The sequence below is a fragment of the Balaenoptera musculus genome, chromosome 10 (genome assembly GCF_009873245.2).
Source record: "Balaenoptera musculus isolate JJ_BM4_2016_0621 chromosome 10, mBalMus1.pri.v3, whole genome shotgun sequence".
Classification (NCBI taxonomy): domain Eukaryota; kingdom Metazoa; phylum Chordata; class Mammalia; order Artiodactyla; family Balaenopteridae; genus Balaenoptera; species Balaenoptera musculus.
The window spans coordinates 50,422,492-50,446,573 of NC_045794.1; the positions used below are offsets into that span (position 1 = coordinate 50,422,492).

Genomic DNA, 24,082 nt, shown 5'->3' on the forward strand with positions numbered 1-24,082 from the left:
GCCATGAACCTGAATTCTAGCCAGTGAAAAGCATGCAGATGTGATGTGTGCCTCTTCTAGGCCAGGGCCATAAAAACCTTTCTTGAGGGGTCCCTCCATGCTCTTGTTGGGGAGATGCCCCCAGTGACCTTGGAAGCCAAGTGTAAAGATGACAGACCTCCTTCATCCTAGATGCCTGCATGCCTGAAAGAGACAAAGCCACTGCTTTTCTAGGCCAGTGAATTTGAGGGCCTATTGTTTCTGCACTCAACCTACCGGATAGCCCATCATACGGCAGGAAATATTTGTACCTCTCCTTATACAAAGCATGAGATTAAACTCTTATAAAAAGAAGGAAAAAAAAGAAAACAGTCACAGTATTTTTTAGATACTCCTAAAGTCATAGAAACCTAGTGCTTAACGCGGACCATGAAAAATCAAATTATTTAGTCCAACATCCTTGCCAGGTAGTTATACAGTGATGCACAAATACTTTTCTAAGAGAGAACCTACTGTTTTCTGTGTCAGCTCACTGCCTCTCTGGACAGCTCTCGCTGAGCTCGTATTGAGTACAATAACGAGAACAGCATTTCACTGTTGATAAGCGGTTACCGCGGCCCCGGCCCTGTGCTAAGTGCCTAACACTCACCTGCTCATCTAATCCTCACCTGGGAAGTGGATGCTCTCACCATCTTCATTTACAGAAGACAAAACTGAGGCAAAGAAAACATGAGATTGCCCAAGATCAGGCACAACTAGAAGTAGGAGAGCCAAGATTCCACCCAGGCAGCGTGCTCTTAACCACCACTCTGTCCTCCTGTGGCTGTCACCTCTGTCCCAGACTCATGGAGAGCAAGCCTTACCACCCTCCCCCATATCTGACAAATACCTAAGGATCTCTTTCACAGCAACACAAGTTATCTTTTCACATGGCTGAAAAAACTCTAGTTTGTTTGAGTTTTGTTTGATTTTTCTTTTTTTTTAATTTTACTGAAGTAGAGTTGATTTACAATGTGTGATCATTTGTTTGAGTTTTTCTCATTCCTTCAAACATGGTTCCAAACCCCTTCACCACTCAGGTTTCTCTTTGGAGGGCTCCTGTTCATTCATGCCCCGGCTGAATTGTGTCACCTAGAGAGGAACTTCATGTGTAAAATGAGACTAATAATAGTACTTCCCCCACAGGGTTGGTGTGAGGATGAGTTAGGTTATTCAGGTAAAGCCCTAGAAACTAGAAACAGTGCTTAGGACAAAGTAAGCCAACCAAAACCATTAGTTATTATTTGCCTTATACTGCAAATGCTGCAGCCTATTGATTACATTAGGTTCTAGTGTCTACATCACACTACTGACCAGACTGAATTTACTGTCCACTTAAATACATTTTTAAGTGTATTTTTTTTTTTTACCATTGATAAACTAAGATCATTGATAAGCTTCAATCCTTGATTCTGCTATTCTGCTAGATAACCCCGCTCCATGCTCAATAGATGTTACACTTTACCTTGACTGTGGTTAAATGTCCCCTGGTTAGATTTAGCTCACCTTCCCAGGCACTAAAGGTCTTTTTGAATCTTGCTGGTTCATCTTACTTGGTTTCACATCATCAGCAAATTAGATGGTTAGGTGTTGAAAACTTTGGTGTAGGCTAGAATGGCCCACAGATAAAGCCTTGGGGTTCTCCACTAGAAAGTTCCTTCCTGTCACTGACCCACCGTTTCCTATCTTAGCAGCCAGGGATAGATAAGGTCACTATCTGGACCACAATCATCTCATGCCAATGTTTGTTAAGTGCAAAGACTCCACTTCCACCAAGTCCATGAGACTCCCCAGCCCAGCCCCTCAGTGGGCTAGGAGCAAAGGGAGGTTGTTAAGAGCATACTTGGTTGGGATAGGGAACCACAGCCAGAACTACACTCTCCCAGGGGCCCAACAAGGGACCAAAAGTCCACACAGGAGCACATCTGACCCACTTCAGATAAGGGAGCTATAGCCTGGTGTACAGTGGGATGGGGGCTTCAGAACCTCCCAGCAGTCAGCGGGCGTCTGAGATGAGGAGCTAGACCATGCAAGAAATCCTTACCCCAGCTCCCACTTTTCGAAGAAATGGACCTACGTTCTATAATATCAGGATGGCAAGAAGGAATCTGCAGACAGCTGACAGAGGTGCAGGCGGGGCCCCTCCACCTGTGTGGGATAGCACTGGGGCGGAAACATCGCCATAGAAGCTCCCCTGCATGTGGTATGTGGCTGCAGTGGAGGCTGATAGATGCTTGACAGTGTTCAAAGTTTGATGCTCTAGGCTCAGGCCAGGAACAGCTACGATTTTTATACCCTGAGGACAGACTGGCTCCTTCCGGGCTCCTCAGACTTTAAAGCAGTGGTTCTTCCATACAGCAAAATCACCTGGAGGGTTGCTCTAACACGGAGCGCTGGGTCCCATCCCTGGGTTTCTGATCTAGTAGGTCAGGGGTAGAGCCCTAGGATTTGCTTTTCTAACAAAACTTTACTTTTTTAACGGTTGCTGCTGCTGCTGGTTTGGGGACCACACTTTGAGAACCACTGATTTAGGGAAAGGGCTGTCAGAAAGAAGGTTGAAAAAAATCCACGGGGAAGAGAAAAGGAGGAAATCCGGAGAGAGAAGGGCCTCTTTAGTGCCCTCTGCGTTGACAGCAAGTGGCTTGATAGGAAAAGTAAAGACTGTTTTGAGCCATCACGTGGTCTCCACGTCTTTGCATGTATTTATGATCATCTGATAGCAATATTTTCTTTCTGCTAGTCCCTCCTGCAGGTTATGGGTATAGCTAAGGGATATATACTAAAAAGATGGGCGGGGCGGGGGTACATGAAGAAAAAGGCCCAAACAGCAGCTCAACTTTCATAGTAGAGAATGGTGGTAAATTATGGTTTCTTTCTGTTCCGTTTTTCAGACATTTGTCAAGGAAAGTGAGAGTTGTGGTGAACTTAATATAGTTGATGGAAGAAGATCAAATCTATTCTGAACTCAGAGGAAGGCTACTATCAAAGAAACAGCTCCCTGGCAGGTGTGGATAGATGAACCACTTGTTAGCAACAAGCAGTTTCAGAAAGGTTCTGTGCTGGCCATTGATATCCACGAGCATAAAAAGGAACGAACAGTTTTTTGCATTTCCTTGGGTAGGAAGCAGTTACACAGTTTCATTACCTTACCACTAGTAAAGGGGAGAAGTCTGAGATGTGTAATTGGTTTTGAATCTAGAAATGTAAGTCTCGTTTAATACCTAGCTCCTATCCGCAAGAAAATTCAGACTTGGCCAGAGGAATTCACCTGTGAATGCATATGGAAAGCTTTAACTTACATGAGGGTAATTCTGAAAAATTGAAAACGAGGAAAAGAGAAATAAAAGAAAACCATCCTGGCTGGTAGTACTGGCTTTGTTTTAAGGACGATCTGTGGATGGCTTTTTATACAGAGCTGCTTCACAGACACATTCAACCTCTGCAGCCTTTTCCTAGGAGAATCCTCAAAAAGATGGCCCTGTATTCCTTGGATTCCTGTCACTCATCTTGAAAAAGTCTACATACCCTTGGCTGACAGAGAAATGGTAAGCAAGACAAAATGGGGGTCCGAATTCATGGCAGTTATCATTTATAAGACAGACATCGAGAAGATCCAGAAAATGCTAATGTTATTTTGATTACCATCAAAATGAAAATGCAAAATTTAACATGTTCTCAGAGAACCCTGGGACCTTTGGAAGGGAATGGCAGCCCTCAGTTGGAGGAAGGGGCATTGCCTATATCATAAATGAATAAATTGGACCACCCAAAGCTTACATGCTTCACGACTGCAGTGCATTTAAAATAGCTTCTAAATGCAACCATCCCCTCAACTACACCCCATAAACCATTTTATGTGAAATTAAAGATGCCACTGATCATAGGTATGTCATTATTTTACATGCAAACAGGAAAGAAAAAATGTTAGTTAGAAACTGTTCATTTTAGAGACATTAAAATGTGAAAAACAAAAACACTGCGTGAGTCTTAGCATGGATGGGACATCCCAGGGTACAGGGCATTGACTGAGAACTTGGTGCTCTGAATTTCATTCATGAGAGGGATGGCAGCCCTGTTCCTTAGTAGCTGTGGGACCTTGGGCAAATCTCTTCACCTCAATGTGCTTCAGTACATTTACCTGATATTAACAATGCCTACTTCTCACTAAATTGGTGAGAGAACTAAATATGATTGTCTTTTAGAGTATTTAACATGTGCCTAGCACTTATTATCTGTCTTATTGCTGCTGTTACTTCAGTGTGGCAAGAGTGGAATCATGAACTTAACAAATCTTAAATGGTCTTCTTTACTCTGAATGAGTTCACCTAGTCTCAGTTGCCAAACCTTTAGACACTGTTTGAAATAAGTGGTAATGGCTTTGCCTCCTCAGTGCCTTAGCCCTCCAGAAATAAAATGAAATTAACTTCCAAAATGGAGTCAAAGCATCTTCTTAAACTGAAGAATCACTCAGGGCCCGAAGGAGTGGATGCCTCAAATACAATGGGTGACAGTTTACACATTGTTTTGCATGACATTTGCATGCCACCAGTTCATTTTTGCTTGAAGTGAAAAAACCGCCCACCATCTGCTTCTTTCCTAGTCCCTTATGATCCCCTAGGTGTTGAGTTGGCTGCTTTTGACTGGGAAAAATACAGCAACTGGCTGCATCAACTAGTTATCTCACGACCCTCTGTGGCTGGTTACCTCGGTTGCGGAGGGGAGGGCAAGGCAAGGCTGTCCCAGGCTGTATCACCTGGCATCACTATGGACCATCCCACACCGAGGGTGGTCGTTGACTCAGAAACCAGTGAGCCACATAGAGCATCAGGAAGCTTCTTCTGAATACAACCCCCAAGCACACATGCCCCTGATGGTAAATCAGATGATTCACAGCCCATGAAGCAGCTTAAAAAACAGTTCCGAGATTGGTTCAAGATGGTGTAATAGAAGGACGTGCTCTCACTCCCTCTTGAGAGAGCACCAGAATCACAACTAACTGCTGAACAATCATCGACAGGAAGACACTGGAACTCACCAAAAAAGATACCCCACATCCAAAGACAAAGGAGAAGCCACAATGAGACAGTAGGAGGGGCGCGATCACAGTAAAATCAAATCCCATAACTGGCGGGTGGGTGACTCACAGACTGGCGAACACTTATACCACAGAAGTCCACCCACTGGAGTGAAGGTTCTGAGCCCCACGTCAGGCTTCCCAACCTGGGGGTCCGGCAACGGGAGGAGGAATTCCTAGAGAATCAGACTTTGAAGGCTAGCGGGATTTGATTGCAGGACTTCAAAAGGACTGGGGGAAACAGAGACTCCACTCTTGGAGGGCACATACAAAGTAGTGTGCACACCCGGACCCAGGGGAAGGAGCAGTGACCCCATAGGAGACTGAACCAGACCTACCTGCTAGTGTTGGAGGGCCTCCTGCAGAGGCGGGGGGTGGCTGTGTCTCACCGTGAGGACAAGGACACTGGCAGCAGAAATTCTGGGAAGTACTCCTTGCCGGGAGCCCTACCAGAGTCTGCCATTAGCCCCACCAAAGAGCCTGGGTAGGCTCCAGTGCTGGGTCGCCTCAGGCCAAACAACCAACAGGGAGGGAACTCAGCCCCAGCCATCAGCAGACAAGGGGATTAAAGTTCTACTGAGCTCTGCTCACCAGAGCAACACGCAGCTCTACTCACCACCAGTCCCTCCCATCAGGAAACCTGCACAAGCCTCTTAGATAGCCTCATCCACCAGACGGCAGACAGCAGAAGCAAGAAAAACTACAGTCCTGCAGCCTGTGGAACAAAAACCACATTCACAGAAAGACAGACAAGATGAAAAGGCAGAGGGCTATGTACCAGATGAAGGAACAAGATAAAACCCCAGAAAAACAACTAAATGAATTGGAAATAGGCAACCTTCCAGAAAAAGAATTCAGAATAATGATAGTGAAGATGATCCAGAACCTCAGAAAAAGAATGGAGGCAAAGATCGAGAAGATGCAAGAAATGTTTAACAAAGACGTAGAAGAATTAAAGAACAAAAACCTAGAAGAAATAAAGAACAAACAAAGAGAGATGAACAATACAATAACTGAAATGAAAAATACACTAGAAGGAATCAATAGCAGAATAACTGAGGCAGAAGAACGGACAACTGACCTGGAAGACAGAATGGTGGAATTCACTGCTGCAGAACAGAGTAAAGAAAAAAGAATGAAAAGAAATGAAGACAGCCTAAGAGACCTCTGGGACAACATTAAACGCAACAATATTTGCGTTACAGAGGTCCCAGAAGGAGAAGAGAGAGAGAAAGGACATGAGAAAATATTGGAAGAGATTATAGTCGAAAACTTCCCTAACCTGGGAAAGGAAAGAGCCACCCAAGTCCAGTAAGTGCAGAGAGTCCAAGGCAGGATAAACCCAAGGAGAAACACGCTGAAACACACAGTAATCAAATTGACAAAAATTAAAGACAAAGAAAAATTATTGAAAGCAACAAGGGAAAAACAAAAAAAAACATACAAGGGAACTCCCATAAGGTTAACAGCTGATTTCTCTAGCAGAAACTCTACAAGCCAGAAGGGAGTGGCATGACATATTTAAAGTGATGAAAGGGAAGAACCTACAACCAAGATTACTCTACCTGGCAAGGATCACATTCAGATTCCATGGAGAAATCAAAAGCGTTACAGACAAGCAAAAGCTAAGAGAATTCAGCACCACCAAACCAGTTCTACAATAAATGCTAAAGGAACTTCTCTAAGTGGGAAACACAAAAGAAGAAAAGGATCTACAAAAACAAACCCATAACAATTAAGAAAACGGTAATAGCAACATACATATCAATAATTACCTTAAACATGAATGGATTAAATGCTCCAACCGAAAGACACTGGCTCGCTGAATACATACAAAAACAAGACCCATATATATGCTGTCTACAAGAGACCCACATCAGACCTAGGGACACATACACACTGAAAGTGAGGGGATGGAAAAAGATATTCCATGCAAATGGAAATCAAAGAAAGCTGGAGTAGCAACTCTCATATCAGATAAAATAGACTTTAAAATAAAGAATGTTACAAGAGACAAGGAAGGACACTACATAATGATCAAGGGATCAATCCAAGAAGAAATAACAATTATAAATATATATGCACCCAACATAGGAGCATCTAAATACATAAGGCAACTGCTAACAGCTATAAAAGAGGAAATCGACAGTTAACACAATAACAGTGGGGGACTTTAACACCTCCCTTACACCAATGGACAGATCATCAAAACAGAAAATTAATAAGGAAACACAAGCTTTAAATGACAAAATAGACCAGAAAGATTTAATTGATATTTATAGGACTTTCCATCCAAAAACAGCAGATTACACTTTCTTCTCAAGTGTGCATGGAACATTCTCCAGGATAGATCACATCTTGGGTCACAAATCAAGCCTCAGTAAGATTAAGAAAATTGAAATCATATCAAGCAACTTTTCTGACCACAATGCTACGAGATTAGAAATCAATTATAGGGAAAAAAATGCAAAAAACACAAACACATGGAGGCTAAACAATACGTTACTAAATAACCAAGAGATCACTGAAGAAATCAAAGAGGAAATCAAAAAATACCTAGAGACAAATGACAACGAAAACACAATGATCCAAAACCTATGGGATGCAGCAAAAGCAGTTCTAAGAGGGAAGTCAATAGCAATACAAGCCTACCTCAAGAAACAAGAAAACTCTCAAATAAACAATCTAACCTTACACCTAAAGGAACTAGAGAAAGAAGAACAAACAAAACCCAAAGTTAGCAGAAGGAAAGAAATCATAAAGCTCAGAGCAGAAATAAATGAAATAGAAACAAAGAAAACAATAGCACAGATCAATAAAACTAAAAGCTGGTTCTTTGAGAAGATAAACAAAATTGATAAAACCATTAGCCAGACTCATCAAGAGAAAGAGGGAGAGGACTCAAATCAATAAAATTAGAAATGAAAAAGGAGAAGTTACAACAGACACCACAGAAATACAAAGCATCCTAAGAGACTACTACAAGCAACTCTACGCCAATAAAATGGACAACCTGGAAGAAATGGACAAATTCTTAGAAAGGTATAACTTTCCAAGAGTGAATCAGGAAGAAACAGAAAATATGAACAGATCAATCACAAGTAATGAAATTGAAACTGTGATTAAAAATCTTCCAACAAACAAAAGTCGAGGACCAGATGGCTTCACAGGTGAATTCTATCAAACATTTAGAGAGGAGCTAACACCCATCCTTCTCAAACTCTTCCAAAAAATTGCAGAGGAAGGAACACTCCCAAACTCATTCTATGAGGCCACCATCACCCTGACAGCAAAACCAGACAAAGATACTACAGAAAAAGAAAATTACAGACCAATATCACTGATGAATATAGATGCAAAAATCCTCAACAAAATACCAGCAAACAGAATCCAACAACACATTAAAAGGATCATACACCATGATCAAGTGGGATTTATCCCAGGGATGCAAGGATTCTTCAATATACGCAAATCAATCAATGTGATACACCATATTAACAAACTGAAGAATAAAAACTATATGATCGTCTCAATAGATGCAGAAAAAGCTTTTGACAAAATTCAACACCCATTTATGATAAAAACTCTCCAGAAAGTGGGCATAGAGGGAACCTACCTCAACATAATAAAAGCTATATACGACAAACCCACAGCAAACATCATTCTCAATGGTGAAAAACTGAAAGCATTTCCTCTAAGATCAGGAACAAGACAAGGATGTCCATTCTTGCCACTCTTATTCAACATAGTTGTGGAAGTCCTAGCTACGGCAGTCAGAGAAGAAAAAGGAATACAAATTGGAAAAGAAGAAGTAAAACTGTGACTGTTTGCAGATGGCATGATACTATACATAGATAATCCTAAGATGCCACCAGAAAACTACTAGAGCTAATCAATGAATTTGGTAAAGCAGCAGGATACAAAATTAATGCACAGAAATCTCTTGCATTCCTATACACTGATGATGAAAAATCTGAAAGAGAAATTAATGAAACACTCCCATTTATCACTGAAACAAAAACAATAAAAAACCTAGGAATAAACCTACCTAGGGAGACAAAAGACCTGTATGCAGAAAACTGTAAGACACTGATGGAAGAAATTAAAGATGATACAAACAGATGGAGAGATATATCATGTTCTTGGATTGGAAGAATCAATATTGTGAAAATGACTATATTACCCAAAGCAATCTAAAGATTCAATGCATCCCTATCAAATTACCAGTGGCATTTTTTACAGAACTAGAACAAAAAAATCTTAAAATTTGTATGGAGACACAAAAGACCCTGAATAGGCAAAGCAGTCTTGAGGGAAAAAAATGGAGCTGGAGGAATCAGACTCCCTGACTTCAGACTATACTACAAAACTACAGTAATCAAGACAATATGGTACTGGCACAAAAACAGAAATATAGATCAATGGAACAGGACAGAAAGCCCAGAGATAAACTCATGCACCTATGGTCAACTAATCTATGACAAAGGAGTCAAGGATACACAATGGAGAAAAGACAGTCTCTTCAATAAGTGGTGCTGGGAAAACTGGACAGCTACGTGCAAAAGAATGAAATTAGAACACTCCCTAACACCATACACAAAAATAAACTCAAAATGGATTAGAGACCTAAATATAAGACTGGACACTATAAAACTCTTAGAGGAAAACATAGGAAGAACACTCTTTGACATAAATCACAGCAAGATCTTTTTTGATCCACCTCCGAGAGTAATGGAAATAAAAACAAAAATAAACAAATGGGAGCTAATGAAACTTAAAAGCTTTTGCAAAGCAAAGGAAACTACAAACAAGATGAAAAGACAACCCTCAGAATGGGAGAAAATATTTGCAAACAAATCAACGGACAAAGGATTAATCTCCAAAATATATAAACAGCTCATGCAGCTCAACATTAAGAAAACGAACAACCCAATCCAAAAATGGGCAGAAGACCTAAATAGACATTTCTCCAAAGAAGACATACAGATGGCCAAGAAGCACATGAAAAGCTGCTCAACATCACTAATTATTAGAGAAACGCAAATCAAAACTACAATGAGGTATCACCTCACACCAGTTAGAATGGGCATCATCAGAAAATCTACAAACAACAAATGCTGGAGAGGGTGTGGAGAAAAGGGAACCCTCTTGCACTGATGGTGGGAATGTAAATTGATACAGCCACTATGGAGAACAGTATGGAGGTTCCTTTAAAAACTAAAAATAGAATTACCATATGACCCAGCAATCCCACTACTGGGCATATACCCAGAAAAAACCATAATTCAAAAAGATACATGCACACCAATGTTCACTGCAGCACTATTTACAATAGCCAGGTCATGGAAGCAACCTAAATGCCCATCGACAGATGAATGGATAAAGAAGATGTGGTACATATATACAAAGGAATATTACTCAGCCATATAAAGGTATGAAATTGGGTCATTTGTAGAGATGTGGATGCATCTAGAGACTGTCATACAGAGTGAAGTAAGTTAGAAAGAGAAAAACAAATATTGTTATATTAACGCATATATGTGGAACCTAGAAAAATGGTACAGATGAACTGGTTTGCAGGACAGAAATTGAGACACAGATGTAGAGAACAAACGTATGGACACCAAGGGGGGGGAAGTGGTGGGGGTGGTGGTGGTGTGATGAATTGGGAGATTGGGATTGACATGTATACACTGATATGTATAAAATGGATAACTAACAAGAACCTGCTGTATAAAAAAATAAAATTTATAAAATTTTAAAAAATTTAAAAATTAAAAAACAAAACAAGCAAAAAAATCAGTTCCTGACCACCAATAGTTTCCAAATCAAACCAGTGCAAAGGTTCTTTTTTCCTAAGTGTAAATAATTATGGGGTAGTGATCCTATGACAAAGATTTGCTTCACTCTCAAAACTGTCAAGATTTAAAGCAAACAGACGGGCAGCCAATATCTGACAGTAAAGAAGAAAAATTAGCAATTAATCAGGGCTCTGTTGTCAGAATTCTCTGCTGGCCTGACCATTTGTTTAAACTGAGCCCTTGGATTCACTACTACTTGTCCATAAGTCATAATGGACCTACATTTAAGTAGGTCTGATAAAAATTCACTTAGTTGCTGTCTCTTGGGAAGAACTGAATATATTTGTAAACACAAACACCTATGTTATTAGTATATAAACTAGGCAATGATCCTACATAAGATGATATCAAATATGTATTGTTTATATAAGAGCTGAAAATACACTAACTATTAAGTGTCCTACAAGTTATTTTTTGGACAGTGCATACAATACAAACTCATATTGCTCTTACGTTTCTACATGACACATGACCCATAAGTGAACAGCAAACCCAACCCGTCAGCCGTGAAACCCCAAATTCATATCTGGATACTGGGGCCAGAATACTGCAAATGTAATTAAGCTGATTAGGTTTTAGAGATGCTGTTTTCTCATAAAGTAATTTGTGTAGTCGGTGGGGAGGGGGGTGTGCTTTACAGCTTTAATAAGGACAAAAGCACCTGTTAAGCTTTTCAAATTAGGAATAACATGTAAAACATCACACTTATGCGGACACTTAGAAACATAGGAACTTCAGTTACTTGACAATTTCAAAACCTGACTCTAAGAAAGATAAAGTAACCAAAAGATCAACCTTTAGAGCACCACTTTACTTTCCAAAAGTGTCACTCCTCATAGTGACAATCTTTAGAATGCCAGAATGTTTAGAAATTAATATTTAGTCCACTATCACCATGTTTATAGATGAGGAAATCAAGATCTGGTCTAGACACTGGCACTTAAAAGGGGGCGGGGTGGGACGTAAGGTCCTGGACAGGGCACTGGGCTTCTGGGAAGCAGGGCTGAAGCCCTGGCTGGCTGGGGAGGCGGCTCTGTCAGGGAGCTCAGAGCTTTGAAGGAAACTGTGCTCAAAAACACGGACAGGGCGTTGGGGAGGAGGTGCTTCTCTGAAAGGCATAATCCAACATAAAGATACTCTGGGCATGGAAGTTGGGTTACCTTCCGAGTGTGGGGTCTTCTGGTGAAAGATGCTTCCCTGGGATGAGGGGCGGGAACAAAGCCCTCTGTCACCACCTTCGTCACTGGAAGGGCCAGGAAAGCAAACTCTTTTCGAAAAACACGGAACCAGACATCCAGACTAAAGGTGACTATGAGTGCAGAAGCTGTATCATCGATTCAGTTTTACTCAGAACAGAAAGGAATCATCCCCTGACTTGCTCATCTGTCTCCAGCAAGCTCAAGATCTAGAACGGAACAAGGGCTCAGAGACCGGCTCCTCAGTGTGTATCTTACAAGGCCCTGGGAGATGAGGATTCCTATTTTCAAGATGCTCCAACCCTGGGGAGGGCAAGAGGAGCAGATGTGCTGGTGATTTTCCGCTTGCCCCCCACCCTGGAGATGCAATCTTGGCCTGTGTCTGAGCCCTGGCTGACCAACCTCTCTGACCCTCATCCCAGCCAGGCTCATCCAGTGGGAGGCCCTGGTAGGAGAAAGCGGGATAGGAAGAAGGAGAAGTCAGAGTATGTACTCCCATTCTCTCCTGTGGCCCCTGCCTAGGGGCCCTCATCCGTGGCCCCCTCTCCTGGGCTTGGCTGTGGCGTTTCCTCCCTGGACCCTGCAGGCCTAGGGGGCTTCAATGCCCTCCTGGCCTCAATGCTCCTCGCCGGTCCCCTTTCACTCCTTCATTCAGTTGATCCATGCGAGTTGGAGTCTGTCTCCTGCCAGGACCACTAGGGAATAGAAGCCATGAGATAAACATGGCATCTTATACTCACTTCCACTTACCTGGAAAAATTTTATATTGAAACTGAGAGAGAAGAACAGAAATCCACATAAACCTTAAAAATAAACAGACCTTCCAAAAACAGCCATCTTCAAACTCCAAATACTGCTGCGTTGGCAGGTCACTGTCCTTTGGTCTCCAGAATCTTTAGTGGGAAGACAGGGAGAGGATGCTTAACTAGGGTGACTGGAAACTCCCTCAGGCTCTCCTGCTCTCTGGAATTCACTGATTGCCTGAGAGAGTCAGGGGAGGGGAGGGTCCGACCTCATGGGAGGGCTAGACCAAGCAGCGATGTTGAGAAGAGGCATGTGACCCAGAGGAAGGAGCTGGAGGAATGACAGCATCTTTAGCCCACAGCCCGTGTAGGGAAGTCACTCATCCTCTGAGGACATCATGATTAGAGTCCAGTACTTTGACTGCTTTTAGAATAAAGAGTCGGCCTTTGGCAAAAAGTCCTGCTAGAAGGCCAACATATTTTGTTGCTCAAGGGACGGAGAAATGTATAATACATATTACAACACTTTTCACAAAGTCTGTAATTTAATATAGACTAAATAACAGATGTGGCCATACCTAAAGTGAGCACATATCAGTCATTTAAAAGAAGATTAAAACACAAGTCTATCTGATTTCTGGTAATACTGGATAGAGTAAAGGTTAACCACCATCTCTTGCCCCAAATTCCTCTCAGTTGAACCCGGAAGAGAGGAAAATGCAGCCTGTAGGGGCACATGCATAAAATGAGACACTCCTGGGCTTCTGGGAGGGGACACAGGGCAAAGTTACCGAGTAGAAAAGGAACTAGCTGGGGAGTCCTCCCCGGGCCCCTCCAAACACCCATTTCATTCAAATCCCTTTCCTCCCTCCTCGTCTCTCTCACATATTATGTCCCTGCTAATAAGCTTTCATCGAAAATCAGGTTCTGAAGTCAAAAAACATTTGGATACTACTGGTTTAGGTTAAACACAAGTATATATATATACGTGAACTGCTACTACAGACAAGTAAGGAGAAGACCACCCGTATCTTTAAATACCAGCCTGATGAGTCTTCTTAAATGCACTCTTATCCAGATGTAGAAGGCTGATCTTTCTCAATATCTAATCCCAAGCAGGATTATTTTATTTCTAAGCATTTAACTTTTTTAAAAAAGATTAAAAAATTAAAGGAAGGCATTAAACTTTAGGAAGAACCAGAGGGCTAATCTGCTTACCTGCTGTCCCCAGCATTTGCCACGTACAGCTTCCCCAAAAGGCAAACCACAATGAGGGCTGTGCAACCACCAGATATATTGTATGAACTCCTCTCTCGTTCGATTTGTAGGTCCTGGAGAAGAAGACAAAGTTAGTACTGGACTGTACAGGAACAAAGACTGTCTTAGCCTTGTTCCCTCCACACAGCCCTAAGATCTGAATACGATTCGAAGAAGGGACAAGAAAATCTTTAGTACTGGCTTTCTATCACCTGACAAGCATTTCTGGAGAGGACACTGGCATAAAACTGTCGCCTACCAGACCATCTGCGGACCAGAGACAGGAAACAAGGGAAGGCAAACAGATATAATCAGACAAAAATGAGAAGAATTAAACCAATTGTATTTAATAAATATCATGGCTTACGGAAAATTCAGTCTTTGTATGGACAGCCTGAGCTGCTGTGGAAAACAGATTAGAGAGGCTAATAATGTCGAGTGCTTGGACCTGAACAATGTTTTTAACCCCAAAGTCTCCAATAAATAAATTCCTTTACAGCTAGACGAGACAGGTGACTTGAAGGATTGTGTCCTCAATTCAACTTGGGCAGGAGTCCACCCCCGTCTTACTGATCAAAGATAGAAGCTTCTGAACTCTGAACTGACTTCCTCTTCCCAAGGCCACTAATTCACAAGAGGGACACACACGCATAGTATCAGCCAACCTTCAGTGAGCACTTGCTCTACATCAGGCAGTGCGAGAAGCACTTTACATATAGAATCGCATCTCATTCTCACAACTGTATCATTAACCTCACTGTTCAGATGCAGACAAGTGGGGAACTTGCCCATATTTACCCCACTGGAGTTTGGATTCCAGTCGGGTTCTCCTCCTCTAAAGCCTAGTACTTATCACCTGCCACCTAATGAGGTCTCCCCAAGGAAATTAAAAATAGAACCACATTCCTATGGACAGAGATGCATCAACCTCCAGATAGATGTCTTTGTGAAATGTTGTGTCAGTGACAGAAGCCAGGGTTCCGTGACCTCAGAAAAATGAGAGTTGAGTTAGGAAAAAAAACCGAATGCTGGCCAAAATAATGCCCAATGTTCTCATCGCCATCTATTGTTGGGGCCAAGGAAGACAGGACGAGGGTGGGGTACAGAAGAGGAGGAAATGGTGCCCTGGCTGATTCTGAGGCTGCTGTCGGCTGACCAAGGGCCAGGGCCCGTTTGTGATGCTTAGAAACCCACAGAATTAGAACTCAGCTGCTTCAGCCAGCCTCCTGATGGAAAGCGGCGATAATTCAGTAATCCAGCATTTATCGGCAGCTGCTGTGCTCCAGAGGCCAGAGGTGATAACACAAAGTCAGATAAATCACCAAGGAGAAACTGGAAACAGGAGAAGAGCCTGAGCTTTGAAAACAGATTAAGAACACAGTATTGGTCAAAATGTAAGGCGAGAAAAAGTACAAAGACAAGACCTGGGAGAAACTAACATACTGGGAATGAACTGAGTAAAGGGTAAGGGCCGGGGGTGGGGGGAAGGCTGCGGAACCATCGGGAGGGGTAAGAATGAGTGTACTATATGGGATGTGATGGTTTAGAAGAAGGTGAAGAAAAATTCCAAAAAGGGGTTGAGTGAATGACAACATCACGTGCTGCAGACGGGTCAAGCACGAGGACCACCTCCAAAGACCCCACTGAATTTTTTAAATTTATTTACAAACTCTGTATAAATTAGCTTAAAGGGGCTGTCATGAGGATTAAATTAGACGGCGTAGATGAGGGGCTTCGGAGACCAGCTAGAGTCTCCCCACAGCCTGGATCCCATGACTGAGAGCAGAGACCTTTCTTGCTCACTGCTAGATCCTCAACACCCATACTGGGCCAAGTAAAAGGTAATTTAATAAATGTCTATTCAATGGGCAAATAAAGAAATACATTATAAAACGCCTGGGTTTCCAATTATGTCCCCACCGTTTTACCTCTGCCTTAACACGAGACGTGTTCCACCATTCATAAATGAAAAGCTTACAACGTGCATAAACACTCACTGAGATTGTAATTAAGCAGGAACCCAGGCTTCCAATAACACGCAGTCAATTGACAGGAATGAATGAATGGTTATTAGAACTCAAGCAGGGATGGCAGGAGGCTGGAGGGTGACGAGGAGGAGGGACACACGTCAGCAGGGAAAGACCGTCACAAGAAAGTGAAAGAGGGGAAAGAAAACATCGAGACGTCAGAAGTTCCGTCTGCTGAGCCTCCAAACAGTGCATCAAAACAGAACCAACAACCCTATTCACAAAGGAGTTTGCGGGCAGGTTTATGCAATTTTTTTGCATTTAAATAAATAAAATTAAGTTGATATTATGATAGATACATATTTCATCAAATTAATATAGAAACTGGTATATAAAGCCCACACTCAATACTAACATTTTTAATACACTGGAAAGAACTGCTCTGGCCTTTCACATCCAGAATCACTATTTGTTTGAATACCTAAAGTCTGAATGAAAGGCAGTTTTGAGTAAAAATCCTTTAAGCACCCAACTGCTTACGGACCAGAGTGTGAATGATGCTTGACAGACTTAAAACCATTGGTGCGATCCAAAAAGTACACGGGGTCCACGTGAAAGAGCCGCCCACGGCAAAGAATTCCTCTGGGACTCAGACAAACAAGTTTATTCTGCATCGTAGGTGCATTACTTATCATGGTTTACATCACCAGAAAATCTGATTATAAAATTATTTCATCCTTTAAAAAAATATCAAGATAGAGTGTTTGACACTAAGATTTTCTGCTCCAGCAGAGTTCACATTTGCCTTTCATTTAGGGGGAAACATTCCAGTTAGCCTGCCCATTGAATGCCTTGTTATGACATTAATAGCGTGAGTCAATATTTTTTTCTAATTGATTTCATTGTTTCTTTCATCTTTTCCTACCTTCCCTCTGCAGTTCCCCCGGCATAAGGAATGCAAATTTGGCAACATTTCCACATAAACAGTGGACCAAAGTCTAGCTATTTTTTACACAAGAAACTTTGCTAACATGCTCATGCTTTCATCACTTCCCGCCTCTGCGTGGTAATAGACATATGCGTGTGCGCTCAGACGCACACTTTAATTACATGTGTGCTCTCTGGGATCACAGTGAAAGGATTTGAAAGATGTGTTTCCACAGACTTCATCCGCCCTGTAGGATTCACTGACATGAAAATATGCTCTTTTATTTCTTCTTCTAAAACTGGGTGTAACTAGAACATATTCTAAAAATAATTGTTCCCCCTCCCCTCCCTAGAAGCCAAAATAGCACATTTTTTTCCTACACCACCTACTCCTCTTTAAAAGATGTTTCACAAAATCTTAGTACTAAAAGGAACATTAAAGGACCATCTGGGTGGTTCTTTTACTACCAGATCAAACATGATAAATGAAGTCAATAAAGATATATTTACTGTTGAATTAACTAACTAATTTCTTCAAACTCTTAACTTTTCCAGTTAGCTTAAGCTTCTCACACTCTACATTAAAAAAAAAAAAAAAATGTATCCCTCAAGAAGTTTGGGGAGATTAACCAAGATGGCGGAGTAGAAGGACGTGCTCTCACTCCCTCTTGCGAGAGCACCAGAATCACCACTGGCTGCTGGACAATCATTGACAGGAAGACCCTGGACTTCACCAAGGAGGATACCCCGCGTCCAAGGACAGAGGAGAAGCCACAGTGAGACGGTAGGAGGGGCGCAATCAGAGTAAAATCAAATCCCATAACTGCTGGGTGGGTGACTCACAGACTGGCGAACACTTATACCACAGAATTCCACCCACTGGAGTGAAGGTTCTGAGCCCCACGTCAGGCTTCCCAACCTGGGGGTCCGGCAACGGGAGGAGGAATTCCTAGAGAATCAGACTTTGAAGCCTAGTGGGAATTGATTGCAGGACTTTGACAGGACTGGGGGAAACAGAGACCCCACTCTTGGAGGGCACACACAAAGTAATGTGTGCATCGGGACCCAGGGGAAGGAGCAGTGACCCTGGGGGAGACTGAACCAGACCTACCTGCTGGTGTTGGGGGGTCTCCTGCAGAGGCGAGTAGTGGCTCTGTTTCACCGTGGGGATAAGGACACTGGCAGCGGAGGTTCTGGGAAGTTCTCCTTGGCGTGAGCCCTCCCAGAGTCTGCCATTAACCCCACCAAAGAGCACCGGTAGGCTCCAGTGTTGGGTTGCCTCAGGCAAAACAACCAACAGGGAGGGAACCCAGCCCCACCCATCAACAGTCAAGTGGATTAAGGTTTTACTGAGCTCTGACCGGCACAGCAACAGTCAGCTCTACCCACCACCAGAGCCTCCCATCAAGCCTCTTAGATAGCCTCAACCACCAGAGGGCAGACAACAGAAGCAAGAAAAACTACGATCCTGCAGCCTGTGGACCAAAAACCACAGTTACAGAAAGATAGAGAAGATGAAAAGGCAGAGGGCTACGTACCAGATGAAGGAACAAGAAAAAACCCCAGAAAAACAACTAAATGAAGTGGAGATAGGCAACCTTCCAGAAAAAGAATTCAGAATAATGATAGTGAAGATGATCCAGGACCTCGGAATAAGAATGGAGGCAAAGATTGAGAAGATGCAAGAAATGATTAACAAAGACCTAGAAGAATTAAAGAACAAACAAACAGAGATCACCAATACAATAACTGAAATGAAAACTACACTAGAAGGAATCAATAGCAGAATAACTGAGGCAGAAGAACGGATAAGTGACCTGGAAGACAGAATGGTGGAATTCACTGCTGCAGAACAGACTAAAGAAAAAAGAATGAAAAGAAATGAAGACAGCCTAAGAGACCTCTGGGACAACATTAAACGCAACAACATTCGCATTATAGGGGTCCCAGAAGGAGAAGAGAGAGAGAAAGGACCAGAGAAAATATTTGAAGAGATTATAGTCGAAAACTTCCCTAACATGGGAAAGGAAATAGCCACCCAAGTCCAGGAAGCGCAGAGAGTCCCATACAGAATAAACCCAAGGAGAAACACGCCGAGACACATAGTAATCAAAGTGGCAAAAATTAAAGACAAAGAAAAATTACTGAAAGCAGCAAGGGAAAAACGACAAATAACATACAAGGGAACTCCCATAAGGTTAACAGCTGATTTCTCAGCAGAAACTCTGCAAGCCAGAAGGGAGTGGCATGATATACTTAAAGTGATGAAAGGGAAGAACCTACAACCAAGATTACTCTACCCGGCAAGGATCTCATTTAGATTTGATGGAGAAATCAAAAGCTTTGCAGACAAGCAAAAGCTAAGAGAATTCAGCACCACCAAACCAGCTCTACAACAAATGCTAAAGGAACTTCTCTAAGTGGGAAACACAAGAGAAGAAAAGGACCTACAAAAACAAACCCAAAACAATTAAGAAAATGGTCATAGGAACATACATATCGATAATTACCTTAAACGTGAATGGATTAAATGCCCCAACCAAAAGACATAGACTGGCTGAATGGATACAAAAACAAGACCCATATATATGCTGTCTACAAGAGACCCACTTTAGACCTAGGGACACATACAGACTGAAAGTGAGGGGATGGAAAAAGATATTCCATGCAAATGGAAATCAAAAGAAAGCTGGAGTAGCTATACTCATATCAGATAAAATAGACTTTAAAATAAAGAATGTTACAAGAGACAAGGAAGGACACTACATAATGATCCAGGGATCAATCCAAGAAGAAGATATAACAATTATAAATATATATGCACCCAACATAGGAGCACCTCAATACATAAGGCAACTGCTAACAGCTATAAAAGAGGAAATCGACAGTAACACAATAATAGTGGGGGACTTTAACACCTCACTTACACCAATGGACAGATCATCCAAAATGAAAATAAATAAGGAAACAGAAGCTTTAAATGACACAATAGACCAGATAGATTTAATTGATATATATAGGACATTCCATCCAAAAACAGCAGATTACACGTTCTTCTCAAGTGCGCACGGAACATTCTCCAGGATAGATCACATCTTGGGTCACAAATCAAGCCTCAGTAAATTTAAGAAAATTGAAATCATATCAAGCATCTTTTCTGACCACAACGCTATGAGATTAGAAATGAATTACAGGGAAAAAAACGTAAAAAGGACAAACACATGGAGGCTAAACAATACGTTACTAAATAACCAAGAGATCACTGAAGAAATCAAAGAGGAAATCAAAAAATACCTAGAGACAAATGACAATGAACACACGACGACCCAAAACCTATGGGATGCAGCAAAAGCGGTTCTAAGAGGGAAGTTTCTAGCTATACAAGCCTACCTAAAGAAACAAGAAAAATCTCAAGTAAACAATCTAACCTTACACCTAAAGAAACTAGAGAAAGAAGAACGAACAAAACCCAAAGTTAGCAGAAGGAAAGAAATCATAAAGATCAGAGCAGAAATAAATGAAATAGAAACAAAGAAAACAATAGCAAAGATCAATAAAACTAAAAGTTGGTTCTTTGAGAAGATAAACAAAATTGATAAGCCATTAGCCAGACTCATCAAGAAAAAGAGGGAGAGGACTCAAATCAATAAAATCAGAAATGAAAAAGGAGAAGTTACAACAGACACCGCAGAAATACAAAGCATCCTAAGAGACTACTACAAGCAACTTTATGCCAATAAAATGGACAACCTGGAAGAAATGGACAAATTCTTAGAAAGGTATAACCTTCCCAGACTGAATCAGGAAGAAACAGAAAATATGAACAGACCAATCACAAGTAATGAAATTGAAACTGTGATTAAAAATCTTCCAACAAACAAAAGTCCAGGACCAGATGGCTTCACAGGTGAATTCTATCAAACATTTAGAGAAGAGCTAACACCCATCCTTCTCAAACTCTTCCAAAAAATTGCAGAGGAAGGAACACTCCCAAACTCATTCTATGAGGCCACCATCACCCTGATACCAAAACCAGACAAAGACACTACAAAAAAAGAAAATTACAGACCAATATCACTGATGAATATAGATGCAAAAATCCTCAACAAAATACTAGCAAACAGAATCCAGCAACACATTAAAAGGATCATACACCACGATCAAGTGGGATTTATCCCAGGGATGCAAGGATTCTTCAATATACGCAAATCAATCAATGTGATACACCATATTAACAAATTGAAGAATAAAAACCATATGATCATCTCAATAGATGCAGAAAAAGCTTTTGACAAAATTCAACACCCATTTCTGATAAAAACTCTCCAGAAAGTGGGCATAGAGGGAACCTACCTCAACATAATAAAGGCCATATATGACAAACCCACAGCAAACATCATTCTCAATGGTGAAAAACTGAAAGCATTTCCTCTAAGATCAGGAACGAGACAAGGATGTCCACTCTCACCACTATTATTCAACATAGTTCTGGAAGTCCTAGCCACGGCAATCAGAGAAGAAAAAGAAATAAAAGGAATACAAATTGGAAAAGAAGAAGTAAAACTGTCACTGTTTGCGGATGACATGATACTATACATAGAGAATCCTAAAACTGCCACCAGAAAACTGCTAGAGCTGATTAATGAATATGGTAAAGTTGCAGGATACAAAATTAATGCACAGAAATCTCTTGCATTCCTATACACTAATGATGAAAAATCTGAAAGAGAAATTATGGAAACACTCCCATTTACCATTGCAACAAAAAGAATAAAATACCTAGGAATAAACCTACCTAGGGAGACGAAAGACCTGTATGCAGAAACTATAAGACACTGATGAAAGAAATTAAAGATGATACCAACAGATGGAGAGATATACCATGTTCTTGGATTGGAAGAATCAACATTGTGAAAATGAGTATACTACCCAAAGCAATCTACAGATTCAATGCAATCCCTATCAAATTACCAATGGCATTTTTTACAGAGCTAGAACAAATCATCTTAAAATTTGTATGGAGACACAAAAGACCCCGAATAGCCAAAGCAGTCTTGAGGCAAAAAAAATGGAGCTGGAGGAATCAGACTCCCTGACTTCAGACTATACTACAAAGCTACAGTAATCAAGACAGTATGGTACTGGCACAAAAACAGAAACATAGATCAATGGAACAAGATAGAAAGCCCAGAGATTAACCCACGCACCTATGGTCAACTAATCTATGACAAAGGAGGCAAAGATATACAATGGAGAAAAGACAGTCTCTTCAATAAGTGGTGCTGGGAAAACTGGACAGCTACATGTAAAAGAATGAAATTAGAATACTCCCTAACACCATACACAAAAATAAACTCAAAATGGATTAGAGACCTAAATATAAGACTGGACACTATAAAACTCTTAGAGGAAAACATAGGAAGAACACTCTTTGACATAAATCACAGCAAGATCTTTTTTGATCCACCTCCTAGAGTAATGGAAATAAAAACAAAAATAAACAAATGGGACCTAATGAAACTTCAAAGCTTTTGCACAGCAAAGGAAACCATAAACAAGACGAAAAGACAACCCTCAGAATGGGAGAAAATATTTGCAAATGAATCAACGGACAAAGGATTAATCTCCAAAATATATAAACAGCTCATTCAGCTCAATATCAAAGAAACAAACACCCCAATCCAAAAATGGGCAGAAGACCTAAATAGACATTTCTCCAAAGAAGACATACAGATGGCCACAAAGCACATGAAAAGATGCTCAACATCACTAATTATTAGAGAAATGCAAATCAAAACTACAATGAGGTATCACCTCACTCCTGTTAGAATGGGCATCATCAGAAAATCTACAAACAACAAATGCTGGAGAGGGTGTGGAGAAAAGGGAACCCTCTTGCACTGTTGGTGGGAATGTAAATTGATACAGCCACTATGGAGAACAGTATGGAGGTTCCTTAAAAAACTAAAAATAGAATTACCATATGACCCAGCAATCCCACTACTGGGCATATACCCAGAGAAAACCGTAATTCAAAAAGACACATGCACCCGAATGTTCATTGCAGCACTATTTACAATAGCCAGGTCATGGAAGCAACCTAAATGCCCATCAACAGACGAATGGATAAAGAAGTTGTGGTACATATATACAATGGAATATTACTCAGCCATAAAAAGGAACGAAATTGAGTCATTTGTTGAGACATGGATGGATCTAGAGACTGTCATACAGAGTGAAGTAAGTCAGAAAGAGAAAAACAAATATCGTATATTAATGCATGTATGCGGAACCTAGAAAAATGGTACAGATGAGCCAGTTTGCAGGGCAGAAGTTGAGACACAAATGTAGAGAATGGTCATATGGACACCAAGGGGGGAAAACTGTGGTGAGGTGGGGATGGTGGTGTGCTGAATTGGGCAATTGGGATTGACATGTATACACTGATGTGTATAAAACTGATGCCTAATAAGAACCAGCAGTATAAAAAAAACAAACAAAACAACTAATGCTAAACTTTCATTGGGTTATTTGTATGGAAATATGTTAATATAAATGTTTCAGACATTACATGAAATTTCTAAAAATCTTATATTTGTATTTGTATGGAAATATGTATGGAAATATGTTAATATAAATGTTTCAGACATTACATGAAATTTCTAAAAATCTTATATTTGTATTTGTATGGAAATATGTATGGAAATATGTTAATATAAATGTTTCAGACATTACATGAAATTTCTAAAAATCTTATATGTTCTGGTATAATGTTATAAGTAATAATCCTAGTTATTACTTTAAAATGTATATCTCAGAAATAACTAATTTTCTTGTCAACTGCATTATTATGAACTTTCATCAAATCTTTAACCGTGGTCATTTTTAAGTCTTTTGTCATTTACAGACAGTTCTGGGTGTACTCTGATGATTTTGCAAATATGTTCCTATAAAAGGGTTTCATCTTCAAGAAATTCATGGAAAAGACTCTGACAAGTACAGGTTTCTGGTAACTGACTGTACTGCTGAACTGAATGAA

General features: G+C 40.9%; 1 protein-coding gene across 3 annotated transcripts in view; it reads right to left on the reverse strand.

The window, feature by feature from the left end:
* PPM1H (protein phosphatase, Mg2+/Mn2+ dependent 1H) overlaps nt 1-24,082 on the reverse strand; it is a 271,159-nt gene that overhangs the window by 122,444 nt on the left and 124,633 nt on the right. For all 3 annotated transcript variants that reach the window (XM_036865628.1, XM_036865627.1, XM_036865629.1), the window contains exon 4: nt 14,111-14,223. In XM_036865628.1, the coding sequence (XP_036721523.1) occupies nt 14,111-14,223 (113 nt within the window). The remainder of the gene's footprint in view (nt 1-14,110; nt 14,224-24,082) is intronic.